The sequence below is a fragment of the Trichomycterus rosablanca genome, chromosome 16 (genome assembly GCF_030014385.1).
Source record: "Trichomycterus rosablanca isolate fTriRos1 chromosome 16, fTriRos1.hap1, whole genome shotgun sequence".
Classification (NCBI taxonomy): Eukaryota; Metazoa; Chordata; class Actinopteri; order Siluriformes; family Trichomycteridae; genus Trichomycterus; species Trichomycterus rosablanca.
In genome coordinates, this window is record NC_086003.1 from 30408958 (window position 1) to 30429155 (window position 20198).

The 20198-nt window shown below is 43.6% G+C and overlaps 2 protein-coding genes across 13 annotated transcripts in view; one reads left to right on the forward strand and one right to left on the reverse strand.

Moving 5' to 3' along the window:
- Positions 1-7151, forward strand: part of sptan1 (spectrin alpha, non-erythrocytic 1) — a 53179-nt gene extending 46028 nt beyond the window's left edge. For 7 of the 11 annotated variants that reach the window (XM_063011091.1, XM_063011089.1, XM_063011090.1 and 4 more), the window contains 9 exons: positions 157-269; positions 1619-1636; positions 2127-2189; positions 3858-3912; positions 4012-4208; positions 4548-4601; positions 4677-4823; positions 5343-5490; positions 6695-7151. In XM_063011091.1, coding sequence (XP_062867161.1) covers positions 157-269; positions 1619-1636; positions 2127-2189; positions 3858-3912; positions 4012-4208; positions 4548-4601; positions 4677-4823; positions 5343-5490; positions 6695-6820 — 921 coding nt within the window. In that variant the 3' untranslated portion in view covers positions 6821-7151. The remainder of the gene's footprint in view (positions 1-156; positions 270-1618; positions 1637-2126; positions 2190-3857; positions 3913-4011; positions 4209-4547; positions 4602-4676; positions 4824-5342; positions 5491-6694) is intronic. The other 4 variants (XM_063011097.1, XM_063011098.1, XM_063011099.1 and 1 more) reach the window with 1 other exon arrangement.
- Positions 7152-12399: 5248 nt separating this feature from the next.
- Positions 12400-17955, reverse strand: dync2i2 (dynein 2 intermediate chain 2). Of its 2 annotated transcripts, none has more exons than XM_063011398.1 (9): positions 17637-17955; positions 15546-15809; positions 15349-15458; positions 14490-14647; positions 14287-14393; positions 14001-14168; positions 13678-13910; positions 13445-13602; positions 12400-12919 (listed from the first exon to the last, which is right to left on the reverse strand). In XM_063011398.1, exons 1-9 carry the CDS (start codon positions 17712-17714, stop codon positions 12687-12689), a joined length of 1509 nt encoding a protein of 502 aa, XP_062867468.1. In that variant the 5' UTR covers positions 17715-17955; the 3' UTR covers positions 12400-12686. The 2 variants fall into 2 exon arrangements, with proteins under 2 accessions (XP_062867468.1, XP_062867467.1); XM_063011397.1 differs by having other exon boundaries at positions 14287-14396; positions 17637-17954.
- Positions 17956-20198: the final 2243 nt, after the last annotated feature.

The window sequence follows — 20198 nt, forward strand, 5'->3', positions numbered from 1 at the left end:
AGGTTATCTGAACCTAATAAATACCGTATCATAAGTTAGCGGCGTGAGTGTTGGTATTGCCGCGAGAGGAGTTGGTACTTGGATATATCCGTCTCCCTCCTGTGTCCCGCGCCCCGCCCCACCCCCGAGTGATCCCTGTGCTGTGGGTTCTCGCAGGAGCGCGAGCTGGAGCTGCAGAAGGAGCAGAGGAGGCAGGAGGAGAACGACAAGCTACGTCAGGAGTTCGCTCAGCACGCCAACGCCTTCCACCAGTGGCTGCAGGAGACCAGGTACGGCAGGGCGCGCCGGGGCCGGCCCGGGTTCCCAGTGTTTTGCATGTTCTCCACGTGTCCTTCATAAAGGAATCAAATAAATTCTACCGCGTCTTCAAACCTGACGTCTGATGCCGCGTCCTGCCGGCCTTCTCTCCCTCAGGCACGACCAGCTGTATCCTGCAGCCGAGCACCCACCTGTCAGATCTTCCTCCGCCTCAAAAACTAGGTCCTAATTACAGTCTAGCAGTTCATAGTAGGGCTGTCGTAGCCTAGCGGTTAAGGTACTGAACTAGTAATCGAAAGGTCGCTGGTTCAAGCCCCACCACGGCTAGTTTGCCACTGTTGGACCCTCGAGCAAGGCCGGCAATCTTGCCAGGTGTCCACACGAACACAGTTGCGCGAGTCACATGGAGCATAGCGCGGCTCTCCGTACGCGATACGGCTCTCTGTGCGCATGTATTCGAGGAAGGGAAGGCCACACGGCGTGTCCCCGAAGCCTGGGTGGAGAAGACGGGGAGCCCGCATCCTGCCAGCCTTCTCTCCCTCAGGCACGACCAACTGTATTCTGTGTTCCTCCGCCTGAAAAACTAGTCCTAATTGCAGAGTAGTAGTTCGGTTAAGGTACTGGACTAGTAATCGAAAGGTCGACGGTTCAAGTCCCACTGTTGGGCCCTTGAGCAAGGCCACCGATCTGGTGTTAGATGTGTTTGAGCGGGAGAAGGACGGACAGCATGGAGCGCGGCTCTCCGTACGCGATACGGCTCTCTGCGTAGGAACCCAACGCTGTCGGGTGACTAGAAGTGCCCACAGGTCGGACGCGTGCGCTCGATCAAATCGAGGGTCGAGCAAGCGGCGGCGGATTCGTAATCTGGAATTGGATATGACTAAATTAGGGAGCCACTAATCCTAGGGAGGCACCGATGGCGTGGTATTCTCCGTCCTTCACTTGATTCCGAACCCAGCGAGTCCCCGACGCCTTCCTCCAGAGGTTAAGCCTGGGTGGAGAAGACGGGCGCCGCCCTGAACCCGGTGCCGCCCTGAACCCAGCGCCGCCAGTCTTCTCCACCCAGGCTTAACCTCTGGAGGAAGGCGTCGGGGACTCGCTGGGTTCAGGGTTCGAGGCCCCGGCTGTGGCGGGTGGAGGTCAGAATGAAAACGCTGGTCCAGGTCCGAGTTCTGGTGCTTGCCGAGCTGGTGTGTGTGGTGTTTTTGGGGAAAAGCTTTGATGTGTTCCCGCGCTGGTGTTCTGTACGTGCACGTGTGTTTACCTGCTCCTGATCTGGGGCTCGATGTTTAACCGTCTCTCTGTTTTCTCCTCCTCTCTCGCCGCCTCTCCCGATGCTTGGAATCACTTTTCTAATCAGGACATACCTGCTGGATGGGTTAATATCACCTTTTATTCCTCTCAGTGTGTGTATGTGTGTGTGTGTGTGTGTGTGTGTGTGTGTGTGTGTGTGTGTGTGTGTGTGTGTGTGTGTGTGTAGTAATGATATCATATATACTGTACATCTGTACATGTGTGTGTGTGTGTGTGTGTGGTAATGATATGATCATATATACTATGTGTGTGTGTGTGTGTAGTAATGATATCATATATACTGTACGTGTGTGTGTTCGTGTGTGTGTGTGTGTGTGTGTGTGTGTGTAGTAATGATATCATATATACTGTACATGTGTGTGTGTGTGTGTGTGTGTGTGTGTGTGTGTGTGTGTGTGTGTGTGTGTATATATGAAGGTTTAGGTGCTGTAATGGTGTTTAATCTCTTGATTTACTCTGTATTTTGTTTCCTTTGATTGAATGATTTCTCCATTCATCCCTCCTGCTCCTGCACCTCGGCCCCGCCCCGCCCCGCCCTGCCCCGCCCCGCCTAGCATAGCGTATCGCCGGGTAATCCGGGTGTATCAGTACGAGGTCGATGACGATCTTTCCGGAAGGTTTCCTCTCCATTATTCTCCTGATGCTGTTTGATCTCGTGTGCTCTCTCTCTCACCTCCTCACCCCCACATGGTTTTGGGTTTTAATCCCCTCACGCGCCCGGGCTCTGCGAGTGCGCTCCGGTACTAACCTCTCACCGTAACGCCGCCGGGAGTGACGCAGGGCTCCACCCTCACGCTTTCCTAATCCTGAGCACGCCTGGCTACCGTTCAGGAAGCTTCGATCTGGAGTGCTGAAGCCGTTCTGAATCGTGTGCTTCAGGATTCAGGGCTGGAAACTGCAACATCATCATCATCATCAAGTGTAGTCTGATCTTCTCTGGTCTGATCTGATCTTCTCTGATCTGCTTTAATCTTCTTTGATCTTCTGTTTGATCTTCTCTGATCTTCTGTTTGATCTTCTCTGATCTGCTTTGATCTTCTCTGCTTCTGTCTGATCTTCTCTGATCTGCTTTGATCTTCTCTGCTTCTGTCTGATCTTCTCTGATCTGCTTTGATCTCTGCTGCTGTCTGATCTTCTCTGATCTGCTTTGATCTTCTCTGCTTCTATCTGATCTTCTCTGATCTTCTCTTCTCTGCTTTGATCTCTTCTGCTCAGCTTTGATCTTCTCTAATCTTCTGTAATCTGATCTTCTCTGATCTGCTTTGATCTTCTCTGATCTGATCTTGTTCTGCTCTGATCTTCTCGAATCTGATCTTCTCGAATCTGATCTTCTCTGCTCTGCTTTGATCTACTCTGCTCTGATCTTCTCTGATCCTCTCTGATCCTCTTTGATCTGATCTTCTCTGCTCTGATCTTTTCTGATCAGATCTTGGCCTGTTTACTGTATTTTCTGGACTATAAGACCAGTGTCACTTGCTAGATGTTTACAGATGTTTATGGTTCTGGTTTTGGAGGTGCTGGAGAGTCGGGTACAATCGGTCGATCTCCCTGCTCAGACTCCTCAGATCTACATCGACCTCCTGCCCTCGTGATTTACAGCAGTACTAGAGCTCATGCTAATGCTTAACAAAGTGTACCAACATCAGCAAATATGGTACAGCAAGTCGGTGGTCCAGAACATCACGTTCCCACAGGATGTGTTCCTTCTAGCAAGCTTTGTTCTGCACACATGATTCTGTTATTACATTTTTGTCAAGGAAACCAAAATAGTGTTAAATTCCCCTGTTCTACATCACCACCACATGGTGCCCATTATCAGTGGTACACTGGTACCACAGTGAGTAGAGCTCTGGGTTACCGATCACTGGTGTATCTTCGTAGCTCTTTAATAAGATTGGACTGCAGTACTAAAGGTTGATGAAGCCACGCCACTGTGGAGCGTTTTCCAGTTCAGAGCTCAGTGGCGCCGCCAGCAGGACCACGCTGTGTATTGCAGTGTGAACTCAGAACAGTGCGCTCAGCCTTACAGTCCAGAAAATGTGGAACTAACATGAAAATATTTCCAAATTGATGTTGTTGGAGATGAGAGCAGTTTCTGAGCCCAGCATGAATCACGCTGAGATATACATGCTAGTGCTGAACCTACAGCGAGCAGACAGGAAGTTAGCGTACGCTCATGCGATGCTGTAGGTGTCTGTAGGCGTGGCTGGTGGTGTGTGTGTGTGTGTGTGGTGGTGTGTGTGTGTGTGTGTGTGCTGGTGTACTCATGCTGCTTCTCTGAACAGGTCCTGCATGGTGGAGGAGTCTGGGACTCTGGAGTCTCAGCTGGAGGCCACGAAGGTGAGTGAGAGATGTTCTGTGCTCAGCTGCGGTGTGTGAGACGGGACGCCGGGCAGGAGTGTAAGCGTCGTGTGTGTGTGTGTGTGTGTGTGTGTGCAGAGGAAGCACCAGGAGATCCGAGCCATGCGCAGCCAGCTGAAGAAGATCGAGGATCTGGGAGCAGCGATGGAGGAGGCGCTGATCCTGGATAATAAATACACTGAACACAGCACGGTGGGACTGGCACAGCAGTGGGATCAGCTCGACCAGCTGGGCATGAGGATGCAGCACAACCTGGAACAGCAGATACAAGCCAGGTACACACACACACACACACACCACTATATATATATATACAGTATATAGTGTATGTATACACATACACACCTTTATTTATGCACACAGCTCTCACACACTGTTTATTTCAGTATGAGATCAGATTTGGTGCTGTTACTATAGTGATGAATCAGATGTTTGTGGTTTCGATGTGTATGTGGGTGTTCAGATCAGCTGTAAGATAAATCACACTCGGACATGAATGATCTTCTGTCCCAGTCAGATTAAATAGTTTTTATTTGAGCTGTTTCAGAATAGTTGGGACAGGATTTCCTAAACAATCAGGATTTTGATCTGATGCTGCTGACTGATGTTTACAGAAACACCACAGGAGTGACGGAGGAGGCTCTGAAGGAGTTCAGCATGATGTTCAAGTGAGTACAGCCTGCGGTCCGCTCCTCCACTCGTGTTCTATAGCGCCGACACTGATCCTGGTCTCTGTCCCGCAGGCACTTCGACAAGGAGAAATCGGGTCGTCTGAACCACCAGGAGTTCAAGTCGTGTCTGCGCTCTCTGGGTTACGACCTGCCCATGGTGGAGGAGGGAGAACCAGACCCAGAGTTCGAGTCCATCCTCGACACCGTCGACCCCAACAGGTGAGTGAGCGCCACGCCAGTAACCTCTGACCCCGGGAGAAACACCGAAGAGACCAAAACTCAGGGCACACAGAGTCCTGCCTCTGGTTTTATTATTAATTGTAGTTCTGGACTGTTCTGAGGTTATTAATTACTTCTAATAATGGGATATTAATTAGCACCAGGTACTTGTGACACCCCCTACAGTAATGCAGTAATCACTGCAGATTCCAAACAGTGGGCCGGGTACGAGGTACGAATACCCCCCCCCCCCCCCCCCCCCCCCTTCCAAGAGATAAATTCAGTCATGTCTGTGTAGACGTCTGGCCATCTGATAGCACCACTGAATTCGAACCTGGATCTCAGTGCCACCCCAGCGCCCCTCTCTGATTCATTCCATTAATAAACTCATCGAACCAGGTCTTTGTGCTCGTAGTCACAGTCATGTTAGTACAGGAACGGGCCTTCCCCAGACTGTTGCCTCCTGTTTGATGTTCACATCCGCTCCACCCCTGATGATTGGTGCCCGTGTGTTTGCAGGGATGGAAACGTGTCGCTGCAGGAGTACATGGCGTTCATGATCAGCCGGGAGACGGAGAACGTGAAGTCCAGCGAGGAGATCGAGAGTGCGTTCCGCGCCCTCAGCGCCGAGAACAAACCGTACGTCACCAAGGAGGAGCTCTACCAGGTACGGATCCTCACGCTAACGTTCTATATAAAGAACCTCGGTTCTGTACCATCTAGAACCTTCCTGTGACCGATAATCTGAGACGGAGCTGCAGCACCAAGAACCAGAGCTCACCGCACCGTACGGCCCCGGTTCTTTAACCGCGTTCAGTTCTGATGTGTGAATAATAGGGATGTAACGATACACTCTACCCACGATGCAATACGGTATGGGTATGATTCACGATACTGGGTTTTTTTAAACAAAATGAAATTAAAGACAAATTATGACAAAATTTCTCTTTAAAAAAATAATAATATCCTGTATTTGTGCTGATCTTTTATTTATCTAAATAATAAATGTCCTTTTACTTCTGAGGTGGGTACAAACTATGCCAAACAATGCTGCACATTTCCCTTATTGTGTAAAAAAAAAAAAAAAAAAAACATTAAATAAATAAATAAATAATACAAATAAAGAAAGTATCCTCACATAAGTAAATTTGGCTGGAAAATTCCGAACCTGGCAACCCTGTAGTGACGTCAACCAGGCGAGGTGAATAGCACCAGCGCCTTTTTCTGTTGAAAGTGAATATCGATTCATTTTACATGTGAACTGATTTTTGTGGTGCATCGTTACATCCCTAGTGAATAATAAACCTAATAATAAAAGTATTAGGACACCTGACTGATTTATCACCTGTGACCTTTTCACATGTTCACGCTGGTCAGTCGTATACAGGGACATGTTTATATTTTATATTTCTGTGATTAAACATGGAGAGACGTCAGAGGCGGTGTTGGTTTACAGCGGTGGTGATTATATGGGTGATGCGCCAGGATAAACTGGCATCCTAAACAGAATCTAGATCTAATTTTAGCCACAGTGAAATAAATACACGGTTCTTACAGTGAGCTCAGATATTGATTTTAATTCTGTTTAATTAACTATAAATGTGCTGTTGCGCTGGCACGACTGCCTGGTTAAACGGGTTCCTCACTGCTGCTGCTGTAATTGCGCCCTCTGCTGGCCGGTCCAGGATCCTGTATGTGACTGAGAGATGGACGATTCACAGATAGCAGTTCGTGACCGGCGGCCGTGCACGTGTTTGAGTGATAGCCTGAGTCTCTCCTGGGCCAGGGTGGGGGTTCTCGGTGGGTGCAGGAGGGCGTTGGTTCTATTCCAGAACTAATGAGGCTGATTCTGAACTGTTTTCTCTCTGCAGAACCTGACGAAGGAGCAGGCCGATTACTGCATCTCTCACATGAAGCCGTACCTGGACAGCAAGGGCCGCGAGCTCCCGTCGGCATTCGACTTCGTGGAATTCACCCGCTCGCTCTTCGTCAACTGATCCCCGCCCTGCCAGGGACCGATCGGGACGCGTTCGTTAACCCTCCCTCGCGCTACGACACACGGCTGAACGGCATGACTCTGACGTTAGATCTCTCTATAGCACTATAGTTCTCTCTGTAACCGCTTGGATCTGATAATCTGATGCGTCTGTGCTTCACTCACTCTGCTGTCGTTACTCTGTGCTCTACGTGAATGTGAATGTTTCACTGCTTTGCTTGATTTAGAGAAACGTAAACAGACCGCAGGCTGTTACCAGTGCTCGTGATTCTGCAGTGTGTAACCTTTCATTTATTCATTCATTAATAAACGCTACTGATTAGAACTGGAAACGTCGTGCTGTCTGGTTTTTACTGGGGGTCTGCAGGTGGAGCCATGTGCATGTAGTAACGGGTGAAATGAAACCTTCTCTTATTTACACTGAATCTAGTAACACACACTTCACTACTCAGAATGTGTTCTGCTCGAATCTCAGGCACCTTTGTTTCATGTTTACGAGGTTTCTAAGTGGAGAATGAGTGTATATGAGTAACAGGACTGAAAGTAACAGGACTGAGTTTTTAACCTAGAATTAGTACATACATTAAATACAGCAGCATGGAGAACATGCTGAAGCACGAGAACACCAGGCACAGTCTAGTGATTTATCACAAAATCATCTTTTTAACAGGAATGAAGGTTTAGGTAACAGAAATGAACGTGGAGACGAATCTTCTCCGTCAGTTACAATATTATCAAACATACAGGGGGAAAAAGGAGAACCTACTAATGCTCTTCCCGTGAGCTTCAGTAGATACAGATCAGGAACATTTCTGTCCTAAATGTGACCTGACTGATCAGAATATTCTCACATGTTTATGATCAGGAGGATGAATGTGTGAGGGTAACAGGACTGAGGGGATTTTAACCACATTATTCTACATTTCTGATGGAAAATAAAGATTAAAAACACAGATGTGATTTGGGGGGGTATTCCAGAAAGCGAGTTAAGCGATCAAACCGGGTAAGTTAACTCAGAATTAACGAAAAACCCGAGAATAAAGAGCCCGTGTCAGTTATTATAGCAGCTTACGCTCTGAAGCTAACCTGCTCGCTGGCAGGTTAACTTAACCCTAAACCGGGGTTACAGTAGAGCTGGGCGGTTCCTGAATCACCCGGGTTAATGATTCGAATCTTTGTACTGAATCAGGAATCACGAGTTCGAAATCTCAATTAACCCGGATCCTGTGAGTCCTCTGACTGGCTGCTGCTCAGTACACAAGGCGAGCAGAATCAGAAGTGTGCTCACACATACAAGGAATTTGACTTTGGTTATACAGATGCTAACAGTGCACAATAAATACAATAAGGACAGTCTTAAACACACACACACCCACACACATATACTCTCTCTTTAACACACACTTCACACATTCATACCTGTAAACTATTAGCATGTGTAATTCACATTATGGGTTAAAGGTGCAGAGTTCTGTGCAGTATAAAAACTATAGAAAAATAAAAATATATATACAGTACCAGTCAAAAGTTTGGACACGCTTTCTCATTCCTGTGTTTTTTCTAGATTTTTTTATTTATTTTCTACATTGTAGATTAATACTGAAGGCAACCAAACTATGAAGGAACATATATGGAATTATGTAGTGAACAAAAAAGTGTTAAACAAACCAGAATATGTTTTATATTTTAGATTCTTTAAAGTAGCCATCTTTTGCTCTGATGACAGCTTTGCACACTTTTGGCATTTTCTCAATCAGCTTCATGATGTAGCCACCTGGAACGGTTTTCAATTAATGTTTGTGCCTCGTCTAGAGTTAATTTCTGGAATTTCTTTTGAGACCATCAGTTGTGCTGTGCAGAGGTAGAGTTGGTAAAATATAAAACATATTCTGGTTTGTTTAACACTTTTTTGTTCACTACATAATTCCATACGAGTTCCTTCATAGTTTGAATGTCTTCAGTATTAATCTAAATAAGAAATGAAATGAATGTGAAAGACCAGTGTAAGCAGGGTTACATAAAATAGGTAAGCAGGTTAAATTAAATAGGTAATTTGTAGATAAGCAAGTGTCCCGAGCATTAACAGTTCTGTAGTGTTCAATTGTTCATGAGCACAATGGTGTGTGGGAAAAAAGCTTCTCTGTAGCCTGGTCGTTCTGGTCTTCATGTGGCTGAAGTGTCGGCCTGATGGAAGGCGCCGAAACAGGTGATGGCCAGGGTGAGACGGGTCAGTGCTGATTTTCCCTGCGCGCTTCCTGGTTCTGGAGGCATGCAGGTCCAGCAGTGTGGGCAGCTTTACACCGATGGTCCTCTCTGCAGACCTGATGATGCGCTGCAGTCTCTTGGTGTCGTGTTTGATGGCTGAGCTGCCCCACACTGTGATGGATGTGGTAATGATGGATTCTATGATGGCTGTGTAGAACTGCACCATCAGCTCTTGGGGTAGGTTGAATTTCCTCAGCTGGTACAGGAAGTACATTCTCTGTTGAGCCCTCTTGATGATGGAGTTGATGTTGCTGTCCCACTTCAGGTCCTTGGAGATCGTTGTGCCCAGGAACTTGTAGGACTCCACAGCTATCACAGTTCTGTCTAACTCACTGAAACACAGACTCGGATGATTTGGCTGAACAGGCTGCACTCCAGTCCGTAAATCTAAGTAATAAGTTAAATATTCCAATAAACAAGCGGTTAAACACACTGGTGTTCATTATGTGACTGATTTTATGCACATGCTATTATTACTATTATTATTATTATTAGTGGTATAGATTAGTAATGCAGCATATTTTCTTGTAAGCAAAACAACACCAAAATATAGTTATATTATTATTATTATTATTATTATTATTATTATTATTAAAATGCAAATGCTTACAGGCTACTTTAGTAATGTACCACTTAAGGAGTATCATAGCCCTTCCCCATGGTCATTTTAAACCCTTGACCCATTAATATACCCATCTGATTGGTAGGTGAGTCCACCCCCCCCCCCCCCCCCCTCCTGCATGATCAAGATTCCACTTAGAAAAAAGTGTCAACTTGTCACTGATAAGAGAAGTGTGAGGAGACAAGAGAATGAAGAGAGAAGGATTTATTTACAGAAGATGAGTGGACGGAAGATAAGTGATATCTGGATGCATTTTCATGCAGTAAATCAATCACAATCAAGATGTCAGTACAAGTGACTCAAGTGAACCGGATCACATTACTGAGTGACTGAGTCCATAAAATGAACCTAATTTACAAGCACTAATACCACTACGGTAAAGTTGGTTTCATATTTTTATCTTCAATAGCTTTCGAACGGTGCTGCTATAGGCTTAACAATAGCAAATTATCGTTGTTGACATCCAAGACAAGCAGCTACAACTTTACTTCACAAATGTTTGTCTTCTGAAATCCACACAGCATGTTGTGTTCTACATGAACATCATACATTAAAGTTATTAATAAAAATCTTTATTATTATGTAATAAAGGGTAAATAAAGGGTAAGTGTCAGTATAAGAGTTCAATGCTATTGAAGTTATTAAATAAAAGAGTGGTGACGGTTGCAACATGGTTTATTTTTCCAATCAGGAATGAGCTGAGCTCTTATACTGATATTCATAATCCATATCTTCCTGGAAGAAAGCAGCCACATGCAACTATTCCTTTTGCAAGAAAAAACATTTCAAGCTAAAAATGTCATTTAAATGTTCATGTTTTTTTGTCATACTGTCTGAATTGTTTAAGTAAAATATTGTAAACTACTATTATTTAAATCTGTGCAGGTTTTATTATAGATGTCAATGTAAAGACAGTTGCAACTGTCCCTTATTACAATATTAATAAAAAGGCTTGTTATAACATTAATTATAACATTATGGATGGAATGTTATGGATTAATATAGAATACCTTCCACACACACAGTTCAATAAGCTAAAATGTTTTGTAGTTTAAATGAATTGTAATAATTAACCAAACATGATTGTTACTTAAAAATAGGGCCTATATTTTTCCTTTTACTGTCTTTATACAGCCAAATTAATGAGAGAAAACCCTGTCTGTACACGAATAACAAAAAGTCTTTGCAAAATGATGTTAAATAATAATTTTATTACATTTTGATGAATGTTGCCTCCTGTTATCGGGTTAGTTGCAACATTTCACACTGTCTATTCAAGTATTAATTTTTTACACATATTATCATATGTATATACGTTACAGCTGTGTGGGTGGGTAGCTGACAGATTTGGATTTAATTTATTAAAATTTTGTTTATTACACATTGTGGATCAGCCGTCTCTTCTTTGCACACTTTATGCATTGCTCTCCATGGATGTAGGAGACGCTGAACATATAGGCAAGGCTACTGTATGTTGGTTCATCTGAAACGTATGCCTAGCATTAAAACGCTTTATTAATAAAAATTACAAAAGAAAAGGATAAAACAACAGTAAAGTAATAGAGAAATAGCTCTGTTTTTTATTACTTTAACTATATTTTTTAATTACTTTTATGTCTAAAACATTTTCATAATCTGCATGTGCAAACATTAATATTTCCAGCTGTACTGGTGTAAAATATGACGCTCTACTCTTTCTATCATTCACATCCACGGTGAATCCTTTTATCACCACTCTATTGAGAATGCCTCTTCATAGGTAACCGTGACCGCGCTTTGGCTGGGTTTAATCTACTCAGAACTGAGTAACTCAACTCTGTTCCACCTTTCTGGAACCAAAAACTCTGGAACTAAAAACTGTGATACGGCGAGATAAGTCAACTCGGAGTTCAGGGTTAAGTTTAAAGTTTGCTAAACCTGCTTTCTGGAATACCCCCCCTGGAGTCACCAAACACTGCAGGATAAAAGCATTTCTGACAGATTTTACTCTATTATATTATATTTATATTATATATTATATATATCAGCAGATTTGTGTTCTTCGACTGTTGTTTACTAAAACTAGAGAAATGAAATGTTTACTATGGAAGCTCTTCTGTAAGTCGCTCTGGATAAGAGCTTCTGCTAAATGCAGAAAATGTAAATGTAATATTTCATTCTAAAGTGTCAGGTTAGAGAGGGGACGTAAACTAATACTATATTTCAGTGTTATAGAGAGTTTTTATGAAGGTTTTAAATTATAGATCATAAATTTGTAATTAGATCAAAGTGCAGGACACTTTGCTCAATTAAAGAAATGCATTTTAAAGTGAATTTTCATAAACATTTATACATATAATGTCCTGGGGATGGAAATGGTACCGATTTAGCGGAAGGGCCCTTATACAGTTGTGAAGAGTATTAATTAGTGATCATTTTTGATTGAAAAGATCCCTCTAGAACAACAGTCACTCTTCTGAGTAGTTTCTCATAAGACTGTGAGGTATGTCTGTGTATGGGAATTTGTGCCCATTCAGTAGTAAAAGAAAAAGCATTTGCAGGACAGATTTAGGAACTCTAGTACCGGTTGCTGTTTTTCACTGGTGCTTATTGAAACCCAGTGGGATTTTATCCCCATATCCCAAATCTATCCTCAATATCCGAATCTTTCCCAGATGTGTCTACAAATGCACATGAATCAGGCTTCTACCATCAGACTTCCACCTCCTCAGCGTGACGCTTTATTTAAATCATTTGTAGTCCGATAACATCACAAATTCAACAGACCTCAACACACAAATTCACAGGTCAACATTTAACAAACGTAAACTTTACGTAAACTTTCTCCTTGTTCTCTGGTGAGTTTGTATTTATAGTTGAACGTGTCAGTAGTGGAATCGTTTTGAATCCTTGTGAAATCAGTCATTTTACTGACTGAATTTGACACTCCAGGGTCACGTGACTCAAGTTCTTCCCGAGTTTGACTGATCGAATCCCCCCTTCACTCGGCGACCTGGTCCGCCAGCTGCTCCAGCACGCCGCTCTCTCTCGGCTGCTGTTCCGTTAACTCGGTGCTCAGCTGCCAGATGTTGACGGTACCGTCTGCGTTGCCCACCGCCAGGAGCTGCCGCTGATTAAACTCCACGCACAGCGCCGACCGCGCCCCGGTCTCCTGCTCGATGGTGGCTGCTGCTCTGAGTGACCTCCGACCCAGATCGAATACCTGCACCAAACCTGCACGGAGAAAAATACAGAGTGAGAGTTCCACTCATCTGTGGGTCCACAGCCGAGCAAGCTTTACATTAGAACGGGTTTAGAGGCTGGTGTGCAGCTTTAAAATTACCACTTTAAAGCCTGTGGTGATGTAAAGCTTGCTTGGCTGTAAACAGTGATGCCTGTGTTCCGGCAGCTCCTGATTCATCCAGACCTCCATGGTGTCTGATTAGAAACCACAGGCAGAGGTAGCTCAGGTGTCAAAGTACTGGACTATTGATCGGAAAGTCGCTGGTTTAAGTCCTACCGTGCTGAGTTCCCACTGTTGGGCCCCTGAGCAAGGCCCTTAACCCTCAATTGTTTTGGTTAAAAAAAAAAACATCCACTAAATGCTGTGAATAAGACCACTGTGTCACAGTGCAGTCAAACTAGACCTATGTATATGGGCACAGAGAAGTCATGAGCTGTACTAAAGCTGTACTGTGAGGTCCCCCACAGGTGTATGTACATTTTTCCGACCTCACCTGTACCTCAGCTGAAACCCACCTTGCCCGGTGACGGCAGCGAACACCAGGGGCCGAACAGGTGACCATCTCACTCCAAACACGTACGAGTCTGAGACCCTCAGGGCCAGCAGGGGCCCGGGCTGCAGTACGCTGTGGACGTGAACCAGTCCGTCCGTAGCCGCGCTCACAAACAGGTTCCTGCAGCCAGAACAGGAAATGGAAGCGGTCAGCGTGTGGTCAGCGTGACTCCATGTTCAATCAGCTCACACTCACCTGTGGAAGGGCGAGAAGTGGAGCGAGTGCACCGGGCCGGCCCTCGGTGAGAAACAGAACTGCGCCGGGGCGCGCAGTGTGACACTCTCGCCATCAGGGGGCAGCGCAGCTACTGTCTGACTGCTGAAGGAGCATTTCAGGACCAGACCCCCCTCAGAACCCACCAGGAAGGCGTCCGAATCCCACGGTGAGAGCGCCAGAGAGGTCACGCCTACACTGGTGCCTCCTCGAGCCTGAAAAATCAAGAGCGAGCGATAACAGATGATGGATGTGATTACAGATGTGATTACAGATGTGATTACAGATGTGATGATGGGACACACCTTGTTGGTCGAGCTGTTCTGAGGGAGCTGATGTTTGACGAGGGCGTAACCGTTATTTAGGGAGAGTTTACCCTCCACCGCATCCACACTCCAGCACAGGATCCTCCCTCCTGAACACGCGCTCAGCACCATGTGATCTCCACGACGAGACCCGGGTACCCACTTCACCTACACACACACACACACACACACACACACACACACACACACACAGACCGATCAGACTGCTGACCACTAAACGATTCGTCTATCAGATGCAGTTATGGTCACAGTGAGAGAGAATGACCTCATATACTGGTTCTCTGTGGGTATCTGGGCACATCCCAGTTTGAGCCAGTACAGGATCCTGAGTACGACTGGTATCCCACACCAGAACCTCCCCACTGTACAGCCCTCCTGTGGAATAAACACACACATTACACCTGATAGCGACTGTTGTAACTGAAACACATGAATTTAATATACTTTCCTCTGTATAGTGAATTTTACCTGCAATCAGGGATGGACGCAGGGGGTGGAAGGACACACACATGACCGCTGTCGGAACGTCTATAACCGTGTCAGGCTGTTTGGGGTTCAGACTTCGTCGGTCCAGATTCCACGTGCACACGTACGATCTCTCCGAGCTCCAGTCTCCATCATCAACGCTAAACGGAACGTTTACTTTACATTTACACTGACTTTGACGTTTATTTGATGTCAGACAGGATGAACCTGAGATGTTTCATCTTTTATCTGCTCAACTTCATTTCATTTATTAATAAACATCCATTCCTGCATTTCAGGCCTGCAACACATTCCAAAAAAAGTTGGGACGGGGGCGATTTAGGGCTCGTAATGAGGTGAAAACACTAAATATTGAGGTGATGTGAACAGGTGATGTGAACAGGTGATTGTGATCATGGTTTGGTACAAAAGCAGCATCCAGGAAAGGCTGAGAGTCTCTGATGAGTAAAGATGATCAGAGGATCCAGTTTGTCCACAAATGTGTGAGAAAATGATTGAAATGTTTAAAAACAATGAACCTCAAAGAAAGATTGGAAGGGATTTGCATGTTCTCCCTCTACAGTGCAGAATATCATTAAACCATTCGAGGAATCAGGAGGAATTTCAGTGTGTAAAGGTGGAGGGTGAGAGCTTAATCTGAACGCTCGTGATCTTCCATCCCTCAGACGGCGCCGCATCAAGAACCTCCACTCAACACTAGCTGATATAACCACATGGGTGAGGGATTAGTTTATCAAACCTTTATCAGCTCTACAATACAGAGTTATATGCTCAGGTTCATCCTGTGTGCTATGAAATGAAAGTCAAAGTAAATGTAATAGAATCAGGAGCAGGTTTTTACCGTCCGTATGCACAGGCGATTACAGAGCCGGTACAGTTCCACGACACACCGGTGACCTGCAGCCCTCTGACCTGAGCACCCGGGTACCGGAGGCTGTATAAACACGAAACCTGCACATGGGAACACACACACAAAAAAGCTAAAAAACACAGAGACAATCAGAAAGAAGTAGCAACTAGTTCTAATCAGATCCTCACCGTCTGATTCTGATCCGCCCAGTTTACATCATATCCATCAAAAGCATGACTCTTCACGTTCTTCACCAGCTCCCTGATGACCGTGTCCTCCACACGCTGCAGGAAGTCCAGCAGACCGGGCAGGAGGTGAGAGGGGAGATCTTCATCCAGTATGAGCTGATCACCGAGGATCTCGGGTGGATCGGTCTGGGTGCCGCTGGATGAAACCGTTCTGGCCTGAGTTTCTGTCTCGGCGGTCTGAACCGGCATCGTCTGGCAGGCTTTCTAATGAAGGAAGCACAGACGAGCTGTCAGAGGAAACACGTGTTTAATTTCTTTTGTTTTAGATCCTGAATTCCGCCCGTACACCAGCGAGGGGAATCATGATGAAGCTGAGCGAGTCCTAAAGTTCTCAGGAACAAATTGATGAAACAAAGCTACAAAGGAAACTGCAGCCATCATCCACAAGCCATCAGACTCCTGAACAGAACAAAATCAACAAATTCTGATGCATATTTTATCTAAGGGTAAATCATTTGCACAATATCTTAATATGCAATACTCATAGCTGTAATAATCACTATGTGCAATTTTCAGCATGTGAATATTAATATTGTTATATGTAACTTGTCATGTACCTATTTCAGTCCCACATATTTTATATTTTTCATTACTGTTGTATATAAACTCTCTATTTTAAATCTGCAGTGTTTTAGGATGAACCCAATGTACGTAATTTTGTTTTTCTATACACCTTGGTGTACAGTGAAGTCACAATAAAGTTAATCTTAAATCTTGAAATGTTGAAAGTGGAAAGTTCATGGAACCACAAATCGTCCCCGGACAGGAGAAGCACACAAGTCCTCACAACCTCACGACTCATGATTAGGAAGCTCAGAGACTTAAAAAAACTTAAAAAAGAAAAACTTAAAAAATATTGTTTGTTTGTTTGTTTATTAGGATTTTAACATCATGTTTTACACTTCAGTTCACAAGATTATATCCAACACAGCCATGGACAATTTAGTGTCTCCAATTTACCTCATTTGCACGTCTTTGGACTGTGGGAGGAAACCCACATGGACACGGGGAGAACATGCAAATTCAACACAGAAAGGACCCAGACCGCCCCGCCTGGGGATCGAACCCAGGACCTTCCTGCTGTGAGGCGACAGTGCTGCCCACTTAGCCACCGTGCCGCCCCCTCAGTTACACAGTGAACAAACTTGATGACAACAGTATGGGGAAGGCCCTGTAATCCCAACCTTTTAAACTTGCCGCTCCTATTGTAGTTACCTCCTTAAGATACTGTTTTATTTTCCTTATTATTAAATACAGTTTGTATGATCTGGAAGGCTGCTTGCATAAAAAAAACCTCTTTACATAAAGGAAGCGGAGCATCTGCCCAACAATTATAGATCACGCCTAGCAAATATATTTAAAAATTGAATAAATATTTAGATTAAATCAATGTTCTCAGCTCGTTCTTTTCTGAGCAGACAGTGATCTGTTTTTAGAGAAAAGCCCAGCAACTGTGCAGCTTAATTTCACTTATTTCAGCTTTAAATAGAAAGAAGCTTCTGTGCAGCCATTTTTATTGATTTTTCAAAAAGTTTTTTTAAATACAGATGATCATTCACTGCTTTTAAAAAGACTGAACTTTTAGAAAAGAGTTTCAGAGTTTCTAGTAGCCAGCAGTGTGTGACTGGCTATAAGAAATGCTTCACCTGAACTTGTGCTAACAGCAAAAGGTGTCCCACCAGGTTCAGTCTTCGGACCTGTTCTGTTTACAACTTACAAAAGAAACAATAGTATTTATATAAGTGGCTTTAGTCCATCTATATGCTGATGATAATGTACATAATCTGCTGGTAAACCCATTCCAGTTGCACCTAACAACCAGAAATGACTTCTGAATAAAACTAAAAGTGCTGTTACGTTCACATCTCAAGCTGAGGCGATCATACACTGGTTCCGTTCTAAACCGAGCAATAATCACTACAAAGAGCAGCAATAAGTCATTGATAGTGCACACTACTTAGAAACACTAGTAATTCGAATAATATGCGGTTTGGAACACAGCCAGCGATAGTTCGGTTTATTAGAACTTACCGAATCGTTCTGCTGTTGGCTGGATTTTCTCCACGATGATTCAACGCCAATAACATCGAGAGATTCATTTGTAAACATTTTGTCAAATATCTCCACAAACAGCGATTATTTTATATATTTATATTAATCAGACAGCTATTGGCTAATACAGCTAATGCTAACGTCTGACTAAAAAGCAATCATAGTGCCTAGCTACGTGCTGGTTTGTAATTTACACATTTAAACACACAAATCACGTAAACTGTGAGTCTTAAAAAACGATCATATTAAGTTTTATACAAACACACGCTGAGAAAAATCATTCCTAACTATCTGAGATTGGTTACCCATGGAAACCTAAACAAGCGGCTGTGTCTCAAATCGCATTTGATTCTAGTGTGTAGTGCACTAACTAGGGCTTCAGCCATTTTTCATACACAAGTTATCGGAAAATGTCCGTCCGTTTATCACTACCCACAATGCACCACAATCTGTCTCGAATATGTCTCCTTTTATTTATTTATTAGGATTTTAAGGTGATATTTTCATTTTGGTTCCTTTCATGACAGGACAGGTAGTTACAGGTTACCCAAGATTCATCAGTTCAAGTTCAATGTCAAACACCGTCATGGCCAATTCACCTCACACAGACACGGGGAGAACATGCAAAACTCCACACAGAGCGGACCTAGACTACTTCACATGGGAACTGAACCCAGGTCCTTGCAGTAGACATCTTTACTAATGGTCATGAGTAGTTTTATGACCAAACAGAGCAAGACTGTGGGTATAAATGGCTTACTCTCTGTGTCAGGGTGAAGAGCTCAGCAATCCAGAGGAGCCTTGGAATCAAGAGGACCAGAAAGACATTCCAGGTACGTCCCTTTGGACTGATACCCCTGGGAAGACCCAGGACCAACTGGAAGGATTGTATTTCCGAATTGGCTTGGGAATGTCTGGAGACCCCGCAGGAGGAGCTGGAATCTGTTTCTGGAGAAGTCTGGACTGACTTTCCACCTCAACCCTCACCTGGAAAAAGGGATGGAAACCAAACTGATTGACAAAATTCGATCTCCATCCATCTTTAAATAACACTTTATTCAGTTCTGCAGGCTGGTGAGAAGCGGTGGGTGGTGTACAGCAGTTCTGGGGTTTGAATAAGTATGTTGGATGGGATTAAGATCAAAACTCTGACTGGGACACACAAGGACATGGGTTTGAGTCTCACTCGACTTCACAAAACCTTTATACCTCTGCTCTCCTCAGACTTTTCTTTAAAACCAGTCACGTCCACATATTTGTTTTCCAATCGCCAGTTCAGTATAAAGTGTCAACATCATTTCAAGGTATCTTGAAATGAGACAACAACCATCTCATTCATCATTTTATTCTGATAGGTTTAAGGTTTTTCCTATAATAAAACCATAACATGCTAAGAAATCTGCATGAAATTAAGAAAGGAATATAAACAAACAAGTTGCTCCAACATTTGATGGTTTATATGATCATACAATGAAGCTCCTATAGTAAAAACGTTACACACCAAGAGCCAAAACATTATAACCACCCAATCTAATACATGGTCATAACAGCTCTGACCCACCAAGACACCTGAAGGGTTCCTGTGGTATCTGGTTCCAGGACGTTACCAGCAGCTCCTTCATCTTCTGAACATCAAAAAATGGATCGTCCTACAGTGCATCTTGGTACATCTCTTCCACACAAAGGTTTATCAACCCTGACATTAAGGCCAGAACAACAAGACTGACCTACAGTTTCTACCCACAGGCAGTCAGGCTTGTGAACAAACATGGACTATCACACACACAACCTACCTCATGAACATTAAACCTCATAATACAATACAATGCACAACTGTATATCCAATGACTTCTGCTATGCATATTTGCACCTTAAAACAACTTAAAAGTTACTTAAAAGAACTTAAAATGCTGCTATATTCCTAAACATTGCTCAATTTTTCTGCACCTTGAACTGCTGCTATGTGCCTTTTTTTTTACTACCTTAGTTTACTTTTATTTCTATTTTTACTCATTGTATATAAAAGTTTTTATAGTTTAAGTTTATATTAAAAAAGTTTTTATACTGTTTTTTTTATTGTTAGTTTAATTTTTGTTTTTATGTATAATACTTTGACGTTTGGAGGACGAACAAAGTAAGAATTTCATTGTACAGTGTAATTGCTGGTTTTTCTGTGCACATGACAATAAAACTCTTGAATCTGACCACCGCTGCTTAAAATCATCTCAAGAGCAAAATGCTTCCACCACCATACTTTACAGTTACCCGACTGATACATTTACACCCAAAGCACTAAGAACTCAACTAAGTTTATCATTAGCTAGGAGTCGTGCAGCAGTCGAACATGGTTATAAAAGTTTTAAAATATTTTTTGGGTTCAGACACAGAGATAAATCCAGAGCAAACACAGCAGAGAAATAAAAGTGCGTATACAAACTGGCAGGTTATTAGAGGATAAAAAGACAAAAATGTTCTTTAGTGTTTCTACATGTTTTATTTTCTAATCCTTTAATTAATCCAAGCACAAAAGTACAAGAGCAA

What these genes read in the sequence shown, in the direction of transcription:
- dync2i2 (XM_063011397.1), bottom strand. Translation starts at nt 17,714, where the DNA reads ATGTTTACAAATGAATCTCTCGATGTTATTGGCGTTGAATCATCGTGG. An exon ending in GGGCGGATCAGAATCAGACG is followed by an intron (nt 15,459 to 15,545) that starts GTGAGGATCTGA and finishes TCCCATGTGCAG; the next exon opens with GTTTCGTGTTTATACAGCCT. An exon ending in CGCTGCCGTCACCGGGCAAG is followed by an intron (nt 12,920 to 13,444) that starts GTGGGTTTCAGC and finishes TTCTCCGTGCAG; the next exon opens with GTTTGGTGCAGGTATTCGAT.